Source organism: Takifugu flavidus, chromosome 5 (assembly GCF_003711565.1).
Source record: "Takifugu flavidus isolate HTHZ2018 chromosome 5, ASM371156v2, whole genome shotgun sequence".
NCBI lineage: Eukaryota > Metazoa > Chordata > Actinopteri > Tetraodontiformes > Tetraodontidae > Takifugu > Takifugu flavidus.
Window position 1 is genome coordinate 4,761,177 of NC_079524.1, and position 20,594 is coordinate 4,781,770.

General features: G+C 42.5%; 2 protein-coding genes across 2 annotated transcripts in view; both read right to left on the reverse strand.

Annotated features, from left to right (window-relative positions):
- Positions 1-769: 769 nt before the first annotated feature.
- Positions 770-5,892, reverse strand: ubac1 (UBA domain containing 1). Its single transcript, XM_057032384.1, has 10 exons — positions 5,459-5,892; positions 4,822-4,942; positions 4,669-4,742; positions 4,424-4,531; positions 4,220-4,322; positions 3,906-4,014; positions 3,492-3,762; positions 3,330-3,416; positions 2,976-3,114; positions 770-2,873 (listed from the first exon to the last, which is right to left on the reverse strand). Exons 1-10 carry the CDS (start codon positions 5,594-5,596, stop codon positions 2,758-2,760), a joined length of 1,266 nt encoding a protein of 421 aa, XP_056888364.1. The 5' UTR covers positions 5,597-5,892; the 3' UTR covers positions 770-2,757.
- A 567-nt stretch (positions 5,893-6,459) lies between these two features.
- Positions 6,460-20,594, reverse strand: part of notch1b (notch receptor 1b) — a 31,567-nt gene continuing 17,432 nt past the window's right edge. The window contains exons 13-34 of the mRNA XM_057032382.1: positions 19,907-20,099; positions 19,597-19,742; positions 19,413-19,526; positions 18,625-18,744; positions 18,190-18,342; positions 17,853-18,081; positions 17,244-17,445; positions 16,967-17,120; positions 16,669-16,853; positions 16,157-16,289; positions 15,528-15,785; positions 15,008-15,120; positions 14,342-14,913; positions 13,739-14,173; positions 13,493-13,641; positions 11,973-12,186; positions 11,583-11,673; positions 11,222-11,387; positions 9,883-10,181; positions 9,444-9,591; positions 9,257-9,354; positions 6,460-9,138 (exon numbers count right to left, since the gene is read on the reverse strand). Of these exons, the coding sequence (XP_056888362.1) occupies positions 7,783-9,138; positions 9,257-9,354; positions 9,444-9,591; positions 9,883-10,181; positions 11,222-11,387; positions 11,583-11,673; positions 11,973-12,186; positions 13,493-13,641; positions 13,739-14,173; positions 14,342-14,913; positions 15,008-15,120; positions 15,528-15,785; positions 16,157-16,289; positions 16,669-16,853; positions 16,967-17,120; positions 17,244-17,445; positions 17,853-18,081; positions 18,190-18,342; positions 18,625-18,744; positions 19,413-19,526; positions 19,597-19,742; positions 19,907-20,099 (5,528 nt within the window). The 3' untranslated portion in view covers positions 6,460-7,782. The remainder of the gene's footprint in view (positions 9,139-9,256; positions 9,355-9,443; positions 9,592-9,882; positions 10,182-11,221; positions 11,388-11,582; positions 11,674-11,972; positions 12,187-13,492; positions 13,642-13,738; positions 14,174-14,341; positions 14,914-15,007; positions 15,121-15,527; positions 15,786-16,156; positions 16,290-16,668; positions 16,854-16,966; positions 17,121-17,243; positions 17,446-17,852; positions 18,082-18,189; positions 18,343-18,624; positions 18,745-19,412; positions 19,527-19,596; positions 19,743-19,906; positions 20,100-20,594) is intronic.

Genomic DNA, 20,594 nt, shown 5'->3' on the forward strand with positions numbered 1-20,594 from the left:
ATTAACGTATGTAAATTAGGTTTTATATTGCAAAATAATGGACATTTAGACTGGTTTAGACACGCCACACGCAGCCTATGTGCATATTAAAACAGCTGTGCTTGAAGGTTTGTGAATCAAAATCCATATGTATAAAGACTTCACACCAAAACGCACATGCTAAAACAAAAAAAACTTTACTTGTCTCTTAACTGATAAACTTGTGAAATAGCTGCTGATATGTAAACACACAGGATGTTGAAATAGTGTTTCCTTGCAAAGAAGAAAAATATTTCATTTTGCTTCATGCCTCAAAGAGGAGAGAACAAAGTGCTGGGAACTCCAGAAAGAACAAGGCTGCTCAGCAGGAAGCCAAAGCAGTAGATCACCTGATTCAGAAAAACCTGCCACTTGTTTCTGAGATCAAAAGACCGCATTGACTGAATCTGATGTCCCAACGCAGCATCAGCTCACTTAAAACATCCAGGGAGATGAAGAATCCTCCCTCCTCCCAGAAGAGGCCGTGGAGAGCTTAAGCAAATCACTTGAGTCGGTCTTCGTTAAAAAGAACCGGAGATCATTCAGCGTAAATGAGGCGGAGCAGTTTGATCAGGTGGTTTCGTAAAAGCAGGCATCAATTGCTTTTTATTACAATTCCCTGTAGGGAAAACAACCTATACAGAGTTTTTAGCATGAAGGCACTAAGACAAATGTGTGACTAGTACATTTAAAAGAAGCACTTCTTGTCTTTAGTTTGCCATTATTGACCTTGAAGAAAAAATGAAATCAGTGACTGTTGCCACAAAAAATAACTTTAATGCAATAGTGATTTCATTTCCAGTCCTTATGAGGCTATGGGATGAACAAACTGAGGGTATATTGCATAGGTTGTTAATCTGGGACAGTCCTTATTGAAAACTGAGGGGAGATGTGACTCCTACTGATCCCTAAAATTCCAAACAAGGTCTTTTTTGTTATTTTTGTTTTTTCGCAGAGTGAACGTATCCCAGTGTTCTGTGGACATTTCCCCCTCCTGTCATTAGCTTTATGATATTTTGGAACACTTTTTCTGCACAGGGCAGACTGTACCTGCAGCTGAAACGGTGTATTTTAAACCACAATGACTAATGTTTTTAGAATGGTTTGTTAAAAAAAACCCATTTGAATCATCTCATTTTCACATTTAAAGTTGAGCTTCAAAGTGATCTAAAAGATTTTTTATTTTTTTTTAAAAAAAGAAGCTTTTCTAGGTTGTCTACTATGATGTGATATAGATTCACAGGAGTAGAACAGACGCGCTTCTCTGGAAACAGTTAAAAACTTTCAATTACGGCATCACCGGAAATGTGTTAAAGCCATTTTCAAATGTGAAAATAGGGGTGATGGGTAGCAGAGGTCTGTTGTGAGGACACATTGAAAAGAAAAAATAACATCTCAGCCTCCCTGAGCAGAAAGTCACATCAACGTCACGTTTTAAAATGATTAAATAAAGCAAATCCAAAGCTTGGCAAAACAAATCCCTCTCCAAATCGACCTCAATTCTCAGTACAACCAGGAGAGGTTACACTCTTCTGGTAGCTGGAGAGTTTTAAGTAATCAATACAGAGGCTAATATTGTAGAACTATTAAAGTTCACACTGCTCTTAACACTCACATTATATTCCTTTACAGGACAAACTTGGTATTGCACAGAGTATTTTTTTAGCTGGGTATGATAAATGACAGAAGGCAGATTATACAGTAACATTTTGGTTTGGTTTAACAGCATAAATGTCCATCGCTCTAACAAAAACACCCCAAAAACATTCTTTGTTTTTGTCTCAGACACGATCTATTGTGTCATGAAGATGAATTTCTCTTCACATTCAAAGGTTATGAGACAAACCCCCCCCCCCTTTATCTTATGAGGCTCAGTGTCATCAGGCTGTCCAACCTTCTGAGGCAAAACACAACCTCCGTTTAACCTCCGCAGCACTGCAGCCAGTGATATTTATAGAGGTGAACAAGATCTAAACTGCAACATGTTCATCAGACATTCAAGAGCACATTAAAAAAAACCAAAAAAAAACAGGGGCCTGATACATAATGGTTTTGTAAAAGCACAACAATTACTTACTTAGTTGCAGCATCTGTCTAAAAAGGTAAATAAATATATCTGGGACAAACCTCACACACTGCTTCGTCATCAGCCTCCTAAGTGTTTACTTCAGGAAAAGGTGATGGACAACAGTGGATAATGACAAAAAAAGGGAGGGGGGGTACGACAAGTCCTCCATAAAAACCACAGATGAACTGATAATTAAATATAGCAAAAAATACAAAAACAGTTTAAAGTGTAAACAATAAAATTGCTGTTTTGATGTTATTTTTTGCACACAACTTATATAGAAAATAAACCCAGACCTTCATTAATATAAATTTATCTCATTAAAATGTAAAAACATTTCCTCTTGTATTATTACTGTCACGTTTACATTTTTTGTATAAGCGTATTTACTGTACTGTTAATAATAGCTATTTGTAGAACATCTTTCATTTCAATACATACTTTGACTCCATTTTTGTCTTTACAAGGACAAAACAATACTTTTGTCACACACACACACACGCGAGCGCGCACACACACACACACACACACACACACACACACACACACACACACACACACACACACACACACACACACACACACACACTCGAGCCCCCAATATCATCCTACATGTGTACAAGCTGCCACAGTCACACAAGTTTGGGGTGGGGGGGTTGTCACCAGAGGGTCTATGTGCGATTGAGGGTCTGGAAGATTCTGGATATTTGAAGCATGACAGGACCAGTCTCTGGGTCGTTCATCCACTGGGTGCTGTTTAGAGGATTCTCCAACATGTCTTCAAATGCTACACACACAACCACACACACACACACGTGAGAAGCAAATTCAACATGTGTAATTCTTGGTGACGTCTCAAGCTGGCGTTTCTGAACAAATCTGCTTGTACCTAGCAGAGTCTTTGGATTGGTCAGACCCAACTGGACCACGGGATTCTCCAGAATGGCCTGGAACAGTGGGCTGTCAGTGTCGATGCCTTTGTCCATGTCTTCTGGAGAAGGTTTTCTGTCTCCCAGCAGCCACTCACACTGCAGAGAAAACAACACCCCGTTGCATTTTAAATTTAAACAGGATTTAGGTCACTGGATCAGCTGGCTTGTACATTCCAAACTGCTGCAGTTAATTCTAGTCCATAAAAATCTTTACAAACAGTGATTAAGCATATTGTAACCAGTTAAAATAGTAACTGTAATGTGTTTTGGGTTTTTTTGTGTTTTTTTTTTTTTACAGCAAGGACACTTACCGCAGCATCTTGTTGGTTATTATTCACCCTTAGAGCATCAACCACCTCCTTTTCATCAAACCCCATCTCCATCAATGCAATGACAGCCTGCAGAGACAAACAACATTAGAACTGTATGGAAAAGCAGGCAATGGTAACTTCCAACTGGGTGACGCCACACACTCTTGAGTCTGGCCTGAACTCCCGTTTTCTACGGATCCTCTTGAAGATCTCTGTGAGCTCATCTTGTCGGCTGCTCTCCTCTGTGCTCGACTGACTGGACAGGCTGCGTAAAACCTTGGGGCCAGAAGCTGAGGCTGATGTGGAGGGGCCCGCTGTGGCAGCAGCAGCTGCTCCTGCTGCCCCAGAAGAGTCGTGGCCAGGAATTGGTGCGTCTACAGAGGGATCGTCCACGTGTTCAATAAGCCACTCCATTGCCTGGGTCACGGACATACTGAAGAAAGGAAGGAAAATGAAGACCAGAAAAGCAACCAAGAGTGAAAGCCATGCATATTAGAGGTATTTGTATACAACAAACGTATCTGGGGCTCTTCTGATATTGGACAATTTCAGAATATAGTTAATCATTAAACATACTGGTTCAGTCTGAGAGCTTTGATCGCTCTGCTCTCAGGAAAACCCATTTCAGTAAGCTGCTGGAGGGCTGTTTCATCTACCCGATCCTCTTCATCTTCATCCAACATTGCTACAAGTAGCACAAAGACCAGCTTAGAGCATCGATGTTTACTTGGATTACTTGATGTTTACTGAATCTTCTCTTACCAACAACTACACAACAACTACACGTGCACATAAACCATTTTCATAAATATTTGATTTAGCCGATAAATGAACCTTTCAGACAGTCAAATAATTAATACAGACTAGATTTAAAGAGTTCGATGCCGTACCATTGGCCTTTTTGAAGAGTTCGACAGCATCAGGGTTCAAGGCAAGAAGTTTCTGTGCAACTTCAATGAGAGAAACCAGGATTTTGCGTAGTTCTGTCTGAAACTAGGACAAAAACACAAGTGCATTTGCTTTTAACAAAGGCTACAGAACATTATATTTTTTTCAATAAATTTAGATTTATGTAACTTTAGTTAGAGTCTTACATCTCTGATGTTATGCTGGGTAACAGTGCGGTCCGTGTGGCGTGTGGTGAGGCTGGCAGTGGCTTTTAAAATTGCATCCTTGTCGGGAGCCTTATTATCTTGTTTCTTCTATGAAAATAAACATAAATAACAAATTATTAAGATCTGGCTAAAATGTAAGAAATTATTTCAAGCTAAAATAGTAAGATAAAACCATGATGACTCAAAGCTTAGTTCTATATTTCAAATCAATTGATGAAGCGCACTTTTTCCTCTGAACTAACGTCTCCCATCTTTGGAAGGGTCGGCGGTGGTCTTTTCTTTATGAGCAGCAAAACATCTGTAATACACAAAAAAAGGTGATTTAAATGGCGACAGATCAGAATCATTCCAAAGGACCAAGACAGGGTGATACTTGCCTTTTTCCTTGAGATTTTCATCAGCTACAGATTTGGTATCAGAAAGGACGCGTTCTGTAGCAGCATGTATGAGTTTATGGTGGGTAAGTGTTTTCGGGTCTTCTAGCTGTCCATGCAAACACTAAAGGACAAGCAAAAAACCAACACACATCAGAATTTATATCCCGATAATATTCAATGCTCACCACATTGATACATTCAATAAGGTGAAGAAAATGTCTGGAAAACACAAGTTTATATGATGAAATTCTATCTTGACACAAACATATATAAGTGTATTCTTTCCATCAATATCTACCAGAAAAGCGGACGCATTGTGTTTGGAAATAAAACCAAGAAGTATAGTAGTGATTTTGATATGCTGCTGGAATGAAGAGCAACATAGTCTGCCAGTAAAGTAGGATTTCTTCAGGACTAGCTGCAGCGAACAGAAAAGACTCACTTGGGCTGGTACATAGCCTGGCAGAGGCAGCCAGTCTACTAAATTATAAATAGCAAGGACTTCCCAGCAGCTATAAATAAAAGCCAGCGACACTGACACTGGCGGTGTAGAGAAGACACACCAGCCTGTAAACATCCCAGACAGAAGTGTCAGGATAAAAAAAAGGCAACAAGGGAGACTCCATCCACAGCCTACTTGTTTCAAGCACTTCTCCTTCAGTTTCTCAATAGTGGTGTCTTCCGTCACCTCCTCCAACCACTCTGTTCCGTCCATGGTGCAGATGTGGATTTTCAACACTTTGCCGGCAAAGATCTTCTCCTCCTGGACGAACATGACTGCAGCCTTCAGGGTAAAGAGTACCAGTCCAGTGACGTCTGAAAGCAGCAGTTGCTATGTGCTTCAAGGCAGGCTAGCAGGCTAACGATAGCCGTCTTTCTGTAAATCCGACAATCGGGCCAGAGCAACCGTCGATTAGCTGAGAACCATTTTCGGTTTCCCCTGCCGCTTTTCGGTCTGGTTACAAAAGGGTATCTCTGTGACAACCGTGCTGTTTGTTGTTCGAGACGAACACAGGCGTCCAACCAGCAAGAACCCTATTTTTACTGTAAGGTTTGAACTTTGAACTTCACGGGTGTCGGTGTGAAGGCATCGCGGGAGTTGTAGTTTTTAAAGCCACACGGCGATCGTCAAGTTGTACTCAGCCAGACTGGATAAAGCTTGTTATAGTTTTAAAAACTCAATGTACTGAAATGGCAATATACCTCCTATAATTTTTTACTAACATATTCTCTTCCAGTAGGAACTTACTGTTTCGTTTTTGTTTAACTGTTCTCCAACACAAATGGATACATATACAAATAACGTAACTACAATTAACCAATCAACTATGTTTATTTGTAACAATATTTTCCAAAAAGCATATATTATTACACAGCTATATTATTGAATCATCGGAGTTTGATCTGGAATACATTATAATAGCATAATGAATAAAAAACACAAACAAAATCTATTTAGATGGCAGTGTCACCTAGTAAACACAAGAGGGCGGTGTTACTCTGTTACTGTGAGGCTAAAATCGTGATAATTAGCTCTACAGTGAGACAAACTTACACTGTACAGCATCTGCTCTTATTAAACCCAGTTCATGGAAGAAAACAGCCACCTGACCCTAACAGAAGACAGTTTTCAAGATATCACGACACAAAAATGTCCTTTATTATCACAAGAAACATTTATACAGATTGAAAATGAAAACAGGAGACATTTCTTGCAAATTATAACTTCATAATAAAAAAGAACCATATTGCTGATATGAGGATTTAACTACAGCCAATATGAGGGTCTCACAAAATATTTAAGTTGTCACAACTGATCATTTTTCAAAATTTAAGAAAACATTTTAGAATTCTGCAAAATGTAGCTGATTTTTGTGCATTATAGAACAGTAAATAAATATGATTTTATAAAACCTCAATGTTAGTTTTTTCTTTTTGAGAGAACTTTTTTTCCTAAGAATATATTCTGTCTATGTGAATATAATTCAAATCTGTTTATGCACAATGCAGTGTACAATGAAAAATATATTTTCTGTTCGGACATTTTAGAGGCTGTAAATTGGTAAGAGACCTATCAAAACTGCATGCTTAAGACATCAGATTTCTTAAACAAAATCTTGCTTCCAAGGGAAATACGTAACATATTTACAAAGCAGAAGAACACAGCCATAGGCTCAAACTAAAAAGGATGGAGAGGGCAAATGGAAGTTTCCTTTTTCCCTCTCAACAAACATTGCGGCCAACAGGCCAAGTATCCAACACCACAGAACTTTTCTTAAGCCCGCGTTAACTGCCAATCTCCAAGATGGCTGTGTACTGTACAATTTATCACATTTTTCACCATCTTTCTAACTAAGAAGGCAAATAAATCTAGAGGCACAACATTATGTTGTTTCATTGACTCAAGATAACATCAAGTCTAGACTGCAACTAAGAATTCCATGATAGTAGAAAACAGGACATGTGCGTGAAATACAAGACAAATCCTGTTAACATTCACAACCTGCCTTTCAACCGATGGAAAGGCTAATTATTACACTTAGAATAGGTTGAAATTACACTGAAACTTAAAAGAAAATGCTACAGAATGCCCCTTGATCATAACTTTGATTATTAACAAGATTATACAAAAAATATGAACAAAGATTGAGAAATCATATAAAATGCTAAATGTCCTGAAGAAATAAATACCCAGTGTGGATGCTGAGACATACTGTGGTTGCAGTAAATAAATGCTAAAAGAATATAGAATGTCTAAAGAACTTCACCAAAACAAAAAGGGATCCAGCGAGGCAATGCATATAAATAAGGCATTAATAAATAAAATGAATGAATGGAAAATGGGAGTTTCTGTTAGTATAAAAGTGTATAAAAAGTCCTATTCATCTATGTTTACAGCTTTGCTCTTACTCTAGTTTCCCCCCACAGTGCCTATTTACACAGCAGCTCATCTGGAGAATTTTATTTGAACTGTTCTGGTATAGGTCCCATCTGAGACTGCATGCTTGTCGGTGGACTCGAAATGCCCTCTGACCAGTCGGACATGTTGGAATGAGGAGAAGAGCTTGACCACTGATCTGGAGAACCGGGGGAAGGTGTTAGAAAAGGATGATCAGCCACTTGGACCTGATGGTTTGGAGTGTTGTCTATGGGACCGGAATAGCTGTGCTGGGAGGGTGGGGTGAGGAACTGTGTGCTGGCCATTGACTGACTGAGGGTAGAAGTCATAATCTGCGTCTCCTGTGGGAGGATGGTGTGGATGGGAATGCTGGGGTTGGCCGTTCCCTGCTGGATCTCTGGGGAACTAAGCTCCCCTCCGATGAAGCTCTGGCCGTTGGTCGTATTTGAGTTCTGGTGCTGCAGTTGAACATTCTGTTGCTGCTGAAGCTGTTGTAGATTCTGCATCTGTTGCATCTGCTGCGGACTGATGTGGGACTGCGGACCCAGTCTGGAGCTCTGAAGCCCCTGATAGTTCATTATCTGAGACAGGCTGGTGGTGGGGTGGCCATTACGGAGGGAGGTCATCAAGGCGTGCTGCCCTGCCTGGTGCAAACCTCCCTGACCACTCAGAGCTCCTCTCAGGGGGTTGAACTGGCTGGGCTGGCTCATGTTAGGGTGCATCCTGGATAACCAATCACAGTGGCCGTTCATGGCACCTTGGCCACTGGAGTTAGACACGGGCATGTGGGTGAGGCGCGGCGGCAGAGGGTCGAACTGCATTCGAGCGAGTTCCTGCTTGTTTGGCATCACCATGTGGTTTACAGTGAGGTGTGGGTCAGACATACCCTGCAGATGGTTCAAGGAAACAGATGGTGACTGCTGGAAGGGTGAGGTCATCATGGGTGGGGAGGCAACATCAGAGACATAGCCGTGTGGAGACTCCAGTGAATCCACCGGTGACAGAACAGCTGAGCTGTCCAGGAGGTTCCCAGACTTCCCATCCTGTGAATTCTTTTTCTTCACCTTCATATCTTTGCCATCTTTGCAGGCAATGCCTTTGATGCTGGGCTTCCGTGCTTTTTTCCCCTGGCCTTGACCTTGAGGTGGGTGTTGCTTTATGCCACCTAGGTAGCCGTTGGGGGAGCAAAGAGGGGGTGACAACGTGGTGCCGAGCGATCCTGCGTGCATGTGAGGGCTCTGTACCAAGTTGTACTCATCCATTAGCCGTACAATGTCGTGATGCATTCTCTCCTGTGCGATGTCTCTAGGCAGTCGCTCCATGTGGTCAGTTATCTCTCTGTTTGCAAAGTGGTCCAACAAGACCTTGGCAGTCTCGTAGCTTCCTTCCCGAGCAGCCAAGAATAGAGGGGTTTCCTCCTGATGCAGCCAAAGGGAAAAGAACACATTACGTACTTTACAGCTGAACAATGAAAGATGTTCTGCAATTTCTTTCCACACCACTTAGAGGAGAGACAGAAAAAAGAAAGGTTTTTACCTTGTTGTTTTGCATGTCCTTGTTTGCCCCGTTCTTGAGAAGCACAACTGCAGCCTCCACGTTGTTTACTGCCGCAGCCCAGTGCAGAGCAGATTTACCTGGAGAACCAAAAATAGCTCGTTTGAAAACCTCCAACCACCAGCTGTAGCGATATTTATAAATACACCTTTAAAAAATGGCTCCATACCAAAATCATCAGCTGCATTGACATCGGCATGACAGTTAATGAGCTCTTCAACCATGCCTTCCACTGCCAGCCTGGCCGCTAAAATCAGGGGAGTCGTACCGTCATGCATGCGGGCATCCAAGTCCGTGGCACGATTCCTTATCAGAATCTACAGATATAACAAAAGGTTTTTTTTACTATAACGCCACTAGATCACTGACATATGTACACGCTACAGTAATATATTGGGTCAATTCAACATTTGGCATTGTTATAAATGATTGATTAATGTTATCTGTCTTCTCCATATCTGACCTAATCTCATCTAAGAGATGGATAAAAATAAAAAGCATCAACTACTTATAATTGAGAAGCTATAGGCAGCTAATGTTTGGTATTTTAAAAGAAAACAACTTTCAGTATTAACATTATATCACAGTTCCACAAGACTAACACCTACCTGGAACACCCCCTGGGCATCAGCTGCCACCGCAGCATGGAGAGGCGTCCTTCCCATGTTGTCCTGAATGTTGGCATCAGCACTGGCTTCCAGAAGGCGCTTGGCGGCGTCGGAACGCGCGTAGCGAGCAGCGAGATGCAGAGCTGTTTCACCTGTGCGGTCCGTCTGGTTGTGAAGGTTAGCGCCCTGGTAGATAAAGTCATTTATCACATTGGCTGAAGCATCCTCTTCTTCCTCACTGTTGCCTGTTTCTAAACCTCCCCCGCTGCAGGATGCAATCATCAGTGGCGTGAACCCATCTGGAAAGAGAGATAGAGGAAGTTGAACAAGCTGCTTGGTCAGCACAGGTCCAGTACCTGCAACCCAAACATGGGAGCATGCGCTTCAAAGCAGCAGGCAGATCAAAACAAAGCAACAAACAAATCGAAAGTGGATTTGACTCCTTTTGCTGGTTTGAATCATTACAGCTCTCCCCTTTCAATAACGGATTCTGATCAAGGCCCCGGCAGAAGTGGAGCTTCAGAGAGAAAGTGAAGCTGGGGGATAGAAGCCTGGTTATGGTAAAGCTAGGTTGCTGCAAAAACGAGGCATTAATATCTAACAGTGAGAAGCAGCTCAGTCAGTTGTCTTGAACAGTTTTTCCCTCTTCAAAAAGAAATCGAGCTCCAGATCTCTCAGATTTGGTCGATTCAGGTGCATTGATCCATCGTGAGTAAAAAAAAAGCAAACTCTCAAGGTTTTAACCCCGCTATTTGATTTGGTTCTCTTTCCCAAAAAAATCTTCTGCAGGAAATGTGGCGCTTAAAACAAAATTGGGTTAATGGATTCGATGCTGTATTTGTTATTTTTATAAAATGTGGACTAGAACAAAAAGACGGGCACCCATTACTGCTCAAATGATTAATCTGATCAGGAATCAGTGTTTTCCCTGCAGGCACTTGGCTTCCAGCTGACTGCTTTGAAGAAGATCCTTACCCTGAGGACATGGAGCTTTAGCAACTCCTACATGCACAGATACGTATCCATAGACACATAGACACGCGCACAATGTGACTAGAAGAAATCTACTTTCAAATAGAGCAGAGTGAATTTGGTTCTAATGTATGTATTATATTTACCCACCAAGTTTTGTATATAATGTATATACTGCATATACAAGTGGTGAAAGCACCAGTTACAAAACAATCCATAATTAACGGACCTTCTTAAAATATTTTATACATTGAGAGAGATGTTTTAATTACACTTTAAAAAAAACATTAAAAAAATTTCACATATCACGAATTGTGACACCTTATGAGAGTTCTTTAAGTCCAAGATTAGAAAGTACGTCACAGACCTGGTCCCCGGACATTCACGTCCATGCAGTCGCTCTCAATCTCGCCCTGAGGTGGAGTCGGTGCGATGGAGGGGACGCGCAGGTCAGCAGCATCCAGGTGCTGCTGAGTCCACTGGCGATGGTCCGTTTGGTCGTCAGCCTCCAGGATTGCCTGTTCATCGATTTGCTGGGAGAGAGCAAAGACGACTAAAGCCCACAGTAACATAAAGTGCAATGTTCAAAAGGGGAACTTAAAAATCAGAAGCAGATAAAAGCAGGAAAATATAAAAGCGCTGAAAAGCTGAGTTTTAACTTTCATAAGAGCACATTTAAAACAATCTTTCAGTGAAACCGTTGATAAAGTCACTTGTAAAATTCTTACCCTGAAGCGTTTGGCATCGGAATGCTTGTCGTCTTCCCAGTCATTGTGGGTAACATCCATGAGTGAAATGTCGGAAGTGTTTTTCAATTGCCTATGAAGACACAGGAAACCAGTTAGAAATCCTGATAGATGATTGTGTCCATTTCAGCAAAGCTTCTAACCTTTAATGGTGCATCAGTGCCAAAAAACCAAAGCATTAATTAGACCCTCACCCCACTTCTCCGCCCTAACGACTCGCACACCCGCGCCCCCATTACAATTAATTATAATAGACACTACAACTGGCACCCCCCTCCTAAATTTTCCTCACTAGTCACCCCCAGTGACTTTGAACCAGTCCTTCACCTGGCCCACAAAGAATCAGCCAACCAGCGAAGACCTAAAACCTACTTTAATCCCACGGAATCCTCTCCGACAGGCTCCCGTCGCTTCTTCTTGCTTGTCTCAGTGGTCTTGAAGCCTTCGGGAAGCCAGAGACGCCCATGCTCGTGACGACGCTTTCGGGCAGCCACCATTCCCACTCCAAGAAAGGCCAGCATCCCTATGCCAGCTAGGACCAAGTAGATTGGATAAAGCTCTTGTTGCGGCTGAAGGTCCACATCACCTGGCAGGAAAAGGGACATGGTGGTCAAGGCAGAGACCGGTAAAAGCTCGCGATCCTGTCCTGGCGGGACAGCGGGATCTGCCTGCGCGTTTGAGCAAAGCTAGACCCGCTTGTCCTCGCCTTCAGTTCACCGCTCCAACGCAGACCACAACTGACTGGCGATCTCCTCCGCTCGTAAAGCTAGCTTCTACTATCTACTCAGTAATAATCAGATGTGCTAACCACTTTTCATCAAAAAAGTGAAAAAAAAGGGATGGGGCGTGATAAGTGGGGGGAAAAAAAGAAAAAAGTGGGAAAAAAGAACACCACCACCTCCTCTCTCCCTTTTCAACCCAGGGTATCAAGAGACAACTTTACCATTTCTTCTTTAAGAGAAAAAAAGGAGGGGGATTAATGAACTTCAAATTACTGCACGCGCTTTAAGCTGTAAAGACGAAGGATTTATTAGGATTTTCAAGATAACAAAGACTCCCAACTTCTAGCACACTCCCGATCAATTTTTCCCCTTCTCTTTTTTTCCGCTAACGATTTTGAAATGATAAACTCCCCCAACCCAAACCCTTGGAGATGCATTAAGTCCTGGTATTACATTCAGTGAGGTGAAGGTTGCAGCAGCCCCTCACACTGTGGGATGACGTGCCGGAGTGTGCGTGTGCCTGTGTGAACTTGTGTAGTTTCTCTGGGTGTCTATGTGTACATGTTAGAAGACAGACAGACAAACCAGAGACTGAGTGTTACATTCTGTAAGTAGGGGCTGGATGACTTCAGTAGCGGCAATTAACCATTTTGGAGCCTGAAGCCAGTGGATTTGCACATCGAGGGAAGGATTGATTGTTCAGGCCATGAGATTCACAAATGCATTTGTTCACCGCTGCATAACAAATATAAAATTAAAGAGTGCCGAGGTTAGGAGCCGCCCATGGGTGCCTTCTGCTGCACTGCATTTGTCGACCTTACTTGTGTATAAGTATGCACAAATGTGTGGATAAAATCCATCAAAGGTCATGCACCTGTTTTTGTCCGTCCCGCCAAATCTACTGTAAAATCTAATGTAATATTTAATTCCTCACCTGACCTTATAATTGTGGCATGAACACAGACAAAAGCACAAAGAATGTTAATCTCAAATAAACCACATAATTGTTGCATGATTGGCAGGCAATTCATGAATATTTACCCATCAAAAGCTCTTTCAACTAGTCTTCTGATGGATTTTAATATTATACAGGGATTCAGCAAATGAATGACTGGAATATTCTACAAAACATATGCAGGAGGAAAAGACATGATTGAAGTTTACACTCACTATAAACAGCTTCAATAGTGTAGGGAACATCCAGTTTGAAACTGGATGCCAGTGCTCCGAGGAACGCGGCGGCATCGTTGGTGCTCTGGAAGCACTCAGTGGACTGCTGGAAGCACTGACGGTTGTCCATCTCCAAGTGAACCACAGAGCTGTGGAGAGGAAAACAAACACACAGACGATTGTGAAACATATTGTGCCCAGTGAATCCTTAAAACTGTAGCCAATAAGGCAGATATTCCTCCTTACCCTTTGACCTGCAAATGATCCAGCTCCCTCCTCCTTCTTTTGCTCCGACCAGCCACATCATACAAGCTTTTCTTTACCCTATTCAGCACCTGTCCAGGGACTTCTGACCAGTTGTCCACTGAACGCTTCACGTTGTACTTCTTCAGCTCGTGTTCTTCCCCGTAGTACGGGTACACCATCAGCTCGCCTTTGCCATCTTTCCTTATTATCATATTGGTCCGCAGGACGCGGCTGAGCTCACGCAGGAAGCCAAAAGAGTTGTTCAGGAGATGTTCGGGAGCGACGTGGACTACCAGGATTAACTGGCCAACAGCGAGCTTCTTGGGAACATTATTGGCACAATCTAAACCATCCCACTCACACTCAGCATTGTTGCAGCCTTGGTCACAGTGGCCGTCAGCGTAGTGGTCCTTGCAATACTGGTCATACAGAGGACTGACAAAAAAAAAACACAATTTAAGGACATGAGTGCTGCATGGATATGTCTTTGAGTGTGTGTAATGACTCACACCCATGAATGGTTTAAAATGTTGTTCACACATAGAAGAACAGAAGCAGAACAGAATTTAAATTAAAGTGAATTTGGTCAACTTATACACTCACTTGCACTGTCCCTCCAGATTCTGACAGTCAAAACCATCATATAGGCATCCGGCGTTGTTGCACTGCGAATCGCATTTGCCATTATTAAAGTATCGCCAGCACTGCAGCGAGGCCAAGCAGTTCTTCCACGGGTCGTTGAAGTTGAGGGAGCAGTCGCCCTTGTCCCAGCCGCACTCGTGGTTGTTACAGTGGGCATCACAGACCCTGTTGTGTTTTAAGGTTTCGCACTGCGGGTTCTCGCACTTGACCTCCACCTCTGACTGCGGTGTGATGTCGTGGCCGAACCCTCCCGGGAAGCTGTAATCCAGGATGTGGCATCGGAGGCCGTTAAAGTTCGTCGGACAGGCGCAGTGGTAGAACGGCGCCTCGGATATGTATTGACACGTGCCACCGTTGTAACAGGGGTTGGAATTACAGGGAGTGTCAGTGGGATACTGACACTCAGGCCCAGTAAAGGCTGGCATACACAGACACTTCGGACTCTTGCTGCCAGAGATGCAGGTGCCTCCGTTACGGCAGTTGAGGCTGCCGCATGCTTTAGCGTCATAATCACACGTGGCTCCACTAAACCCCTACGAGAAAAAGTACAAATAGTTCAGTGTCAGTTTGCGTTACAATGAACCTTTATGCAGAAAGCTTCAATCTGCATGTTGTAAAGATGCTCACTGGAGGACATTTGCAGATGAAGCCGTGTGGGGTGTTGCTGGCAACAGCACAGGTCCCTCCGTTCCGACAGCGTGTTCCCGTACATCCGTCAAACACAGTGTCACAGTGCTGACCTGTGGAGAAATCAGTCCAAAATGACTCTTTGTCCAAAGCACATGAAATCAGGATTTCAAAGTAATACATACTCCAAATATTCAATTTGTTGGAACCCCTAAACTATTTGGAGCCATAGCAGTAGATATGATGAATAGTGACTACACAACCATTACAATATATAAATAACAGTAATATATAGTTATTTTAATAAACATAACAAAGAAATTCATTTTAAAAAAGTCAAACGTGAGAAAATTAATCACTTCTTAAATCTATCAAGTGCACATTTTCTGCCTGTCCTATCTTTGAGTGATTGGCCATATTTGGACTCTGCAGGTCAATATTAAGTAATTATAGGCCCATGAATTCTTTCTGTGACTGAAGAAAACAAAAATGGAATAAATTCAGCCACCATTTATCTCACCTGTGTATCCGGTGCGACACTCGCAGCGGTAGTTGTTGGTAAGTTGGATGCAGCTGTGTGTGCCTCGGGGGTCACAGGGGTTGGAGAGGCATTCATTTACGTCTCCCTCACAACGCTCCCCGACATACCCCGAGGGGCAGATGCACTGATACCCTCCGACCTGATCCACACACTTGCCTTTGTTGAAACACTTTGGTTCTTTGGTGATCGGGTCAAAGAACGGGTTACAGTCATCGATGTTGATTTCACAGTGCACACCTGAATGAGATACGGCAGGTGAAGAGGGACACTAAACGTCTCAAATATATTCTTTTAGTAATGGGATGTCATTCATGGTAATATACCAACACTTCAGATTGAGCTGATCCTCTTCATGAGAGGGCTTTTTATTTATAACAATTAAATTAATATAATTATGGCTACATCTTACAAATGAGCACACTCCCCTTCATTTCTGAGAGAAAAAATTAGTATTTAACAGGCAGAGGAAGAGATGGAGACGGGATGAGAGAAGGAGTTTTCAGACATGCCCCGGCTGCTGTTAAGCCCTAATTAATGAAGCGTGGAGACAAGGAGAAGAGGATGGAGAGGCGGAGTGGTGTGGAGGAGTGTGCGTGGGGTCTGCTGACCTTGGGTTCCCCGGGGACAGGAGCATTTGTAGGTATTGATCAGGTCAATGCAGGTGCCCCCGTTCTGGCATGGCTGGGAGAAACATTCATTGATCTCGTCAGAGCAGTTGGTCCCCACATATCCTGGCATGCACTGAGAGAGATAAAGGAGAAGAGAGAGGGAAGAGAAGGAGCCAAAAAGAAAAGGAGAAGTAGAGAGAAGAAAAAAGCTCGAGTTAATCAATGTTTGACATGAAACTGAGGTGGATTTTGTTTACCTGGCTCTTTTCTGGCTTCTATACTGCCAAGGCCAGTACATTATCTATTTTAGCTGAGTTTACATAACCATGAAGAAACCAAGCACCGCCAACTAACAAATAACTAATGCTTTATAATCAAAATGAACACACAATTTAAAAAGAGAAATGTGTTTCATATGAATTTTGACTTCCACAACACAAGAACTCATAGCGTTAATTTACATTAGAAGACAAATATGGATGTAATGTGTGTTGTTCTTTTAAGCTGTTTACCTTGCAGCTGTATCCGCCTAGAAAGTCAGTGCAGGTAGCGCCATTCTGACAGGGATTTGGAGTACATTCATCCACCTGCTCTTCGCAGTAACTTCCAGTATATCCAACCTGGCAGAGGCAGTGATGAACATTTCCTGCATCCAGACACTGACCTGAATTTCGACAGAGTTGGGCAACATCCACTCCTACACGGGCAAGAAGAAACTTCAGTTATAAATTTTGTTTTACCAGGGTTGATCTAGTGTCATTTTCTGACTTATAGGACACGTTAACTAATAAACTGGTGGTCACGTCTTGCCTCTCTGTTTGGCAGCCACCTCACAGGAAACACTTGGGACGTCACAGTAAAGTCCCATCCAGCCGGTCTCACACCCACAGCTGTAAGTGGTTCCTGTTTGCCAGCAAGTTCCCCCATTCTTACAGGGCGATGAGTCGCACCACCGGACCAAATTCTGCAAAATGCAGAATAGTTTTAATTCAGACGTAACAAAATTAAACAAGCGCGGCTTCAAAAACTGAAGAGATTTTGAACTGCATCAGCTTGAGGGCGCGTTAAGCATTTTACAGCCCCCTACCTGACAGTTGAGGCCAGTGTATCCATGTAAGCAGGTACACTTGTAGGTACCGTAGCTATCCTGGCAGGTGCCCCCATTTAGGCAAGGTTTGGAGTCACACTCATTGATATCGTGCTGGCAGTAGTTACCAGTAAACCCGGATGGGCATAAACACGTAAAGGTATTGATACCATCCACACAGGTGCCACCGTTAAAGCAGGAGCTTCAGGGAAAATGAAAAATAAATTCAATTCACCAACATGAAACTTGAAGCAGAAACCATTTCAATAAAATGATCCCCTAAAAAATGTCAGAAATGTCTTATTATTACATTCTTTTTTCTTTCTGTTTGGTTGTCACTTCGATGCAGATCACCTTTTATAATCACTTGTTTTTTTTTTTACAAATACAAAATTATTAGCTTATTTATCTTGCAAGGTCTATAAACTACTGTTCATGGGAGAACAATAATGTCGAGGTACGCTGATGTACATGAATGCTCCACCAGAGGGGGCAGTGGTAGACAAACTACATGGTTTTTATTAATTTGCTGAAGGAAAACCAGTGATCTTTATAAAAAGAATCATAATTTGTGAGACTCAGAGAGCATTTTGTCAGTGAGCTCCCTACCTCTCGGTACAGTCGGGTGTGTTGTTTTCACAGTGGATTCCACTGAAGCCAGCGGGGCAGGTACAGGTGTAACTGTTGACACAGTCTGTGCAGTTGGCTCCATTCTTGCAGGGGTTGCTCTCACACTCATTGATGTCTTCCTCACACTTTGTGCCTCGAAATCCTGGCAGGCAGATACACAGGAAGCTGTTCGCTTCGTCCACACAGGCGCCTCCGTTGCCGCAAGGGTCTGTGGTGGAGGTAGGAAGCATGACACTCAGCTCTTCTTTTAAAAGCACACGTTCAGTCTGTTTAGCCTATGCTAATTTAAAAAGGAAATATAAGGAGAAAGCTTTACTGGGGTTGCAGTCATTGATGTTAGTTTCGCAGTTACGTCCAGTAAAACCAGGTTTGCAGTTACAGCGATAGCTTCCCAAAGTGTCCTTGCAGGTTGCTCCATTGAGACAGGGACTATTAACACATTCCTTTATGTCCACTTCACATGTTTGACCTTCGAGGGATGGAAATAAAGATGTCTTTAAATGGTTAAGAAAAAACAGAACAAATGCATAGCCTATTGTTTTTACAAACGTGTACATATTTAACCACACACATAAATGCACGCCAGAAAGACGGGCTAAAAAATGTCCTGACAAACATAGAAATAAGACTTTCATGCTAAAACTAAGCTATTAACTATACAGGTGGTTTTCAATTAGGTGAACAGCGTCCAACAAAAAAAGTAAAAATGGTTTGACTGCCTTCTGATTAATATGTAAATGCTTTGATTTACCCTGCCATCCTTCAGGACAGACACAGGAAAAGTTCTGATAGTCTTCTGACTCCTGACACACTCCTCCACGTTTGCAGGGTTCACTGCTGCAAGGCGCCATCAGCGTTTCACAGTTCACTCCTAAAATGAGACCAACACCTTATTCATCAAAATTAAATTAACACTGAAAACTGACTTTCACCATGTGATATCAAGTAGGGGTCGTGAACTTGGAGATAACCCAACCCAAATAGACACAGAATCATCTTTCAATCAATGCTATCAGAAGATTTTAGCCAGGTTCTGTCAGTGTCTGAGGCCTGTAGAAATAGTTCCCTATCTGTTTCCACAGCACATGACTCTTACAGGAAGCTGGCTCCAGTTTCCGGCCATTGTTAAGCTTTTGCCTTTCTGTGAGACAGGAAGCATGCAAACAGGAAATGTGTCAAGCACCCTGTTCCCACCCTGGCTCAAGCAACAACCTTCTACTACTCAAAGTTCAGTGAATTTTCCAAAAACGACCCAACACAGAGGACATTTTGCCCCAAGGCATTCCACCGTATTTGTTTTTGTCAAATAATACACAAGATGGCATGAAAATATTTTCCAGCTCCATCATCAGACATATTTGTGTATCACACAGGGGTAAAGGTGGAATGTCTTCGATTCCAGAGGAAATCTTGCCAATGAACCTCAATGGACAGTTATTTAATCATCCAGACATCTTTCCTTGTAGTCAAATATCATGGTGGCATCCAAACACATGGGGGAGTGAAATATTCCCAACAATTTCCCCAATATTTTAATACCTGTGTAAGGAAGGATGCAGTTGCACTTGTACCCGGCAACATCATCAATGCAGGTCCCATGGTTCAGGCACGGATTGGAGGCACATTCATTGATATTAGTCTGGCAGTTTGGGCCTGCAGGACACACACTTCAGTCCCAGACTTTAATACAGAAAATACTGGCGCGTGCAGCACAGGTACTGACCAGTGAATCCCATCCGACAAGTGCAAACATATCCGCTGGTCATGTCTTTGCAGGTACCTCCATTCATACATGGGTTGGACTCACACTCATTATTATTGATATCGCAGTTTTTGCCGCTCCAGCCAGAGTCACAGAGGCATTTGTAGCTGGCAGGGAGAAGATATAACACTTTTGAGTCCTCATACTGTAGGCATAGGTGTGTCACACGCCAAATCGTAAAGACGTCAAATAGTTTTGATGGAGCAATAGAAATAAAAGGAGCTGGATGCAAAATATTTGAACTTGAGGAGCCAGCCGTAGTTTGCCTCACCCATTAATCTTGTCCTCACAATGACCGTGGATGCAGGGATTGCTGAGGCACTCATTCACCTGGGAGAAGCACGTGGCGTCATGGTAACCTTCGGGACACACGCAGGTGAAGCTGTTGATGCCGTCAACACAAGTGCCGCCATTGTGACACGGGTTGGTGGCACATTCATCGATGTTGATGTTACACATCATCCCTAAGAGGAATAGAAAGAAAATCTTAGTGTCTTTTCTAATAATTCTTCCCTCTAGAATAAAAGAATATGCTTTTAATACAATGTAACATGTTAGTATTCCAGATGCAATGAATTCCTAAATAGTTTGGGATTTTGTTTAATTCTCCATGTCTCCAGTCATCATCAACCCAGTCCTATGAGGCCTGCAATTCAGCCACTTTCTGTGCTACCAGGCAGAGAGCTGCTTTCACCTGGGATGCCATTTTTCTTTGTGAAAGCAGTTGGGAGAGAAAATGACATGGTGGGAGAGAAAATCAGCTGGATGGTGGGTGTTGTGGGACTAGTTTAATGACCCCTGCTCTAGTCTATGAGCAGTATATAAAAATGTCCAAATATAACAGGATTATAGCAAAAAAAATATCATTACAAACTATATAGGTGGTTAAAAGGAGTTTATTTTTAATACTATAAATATTTTTCACTTTTTTACAACACACTGCAACAGAGAAAGCTGTT

Coding starts and splice junctions, on each gene's coding strand:
- ubac1 (XM_057032384.1), bottom strand. CDS start 5,596: ATGTTCGTCCAGGAGGAGAAGATCTTTGCCGGCAAAGTGTTGAAAATC. Junction 4,743..4,821: donor TGAAAATCTCAAGGAAAAAG/GCAAGTATCACC, acceptor TGTGTATTACAG/ATGTTTTGCTGCTCATAAAG. Junction 4,015..4,219: donor ACTCTTCAAAAAGGCCAATG/GTACGGCATCGA, acceptor TGCTACTTGTAG/CAATGTTGGATGAAGATGAA.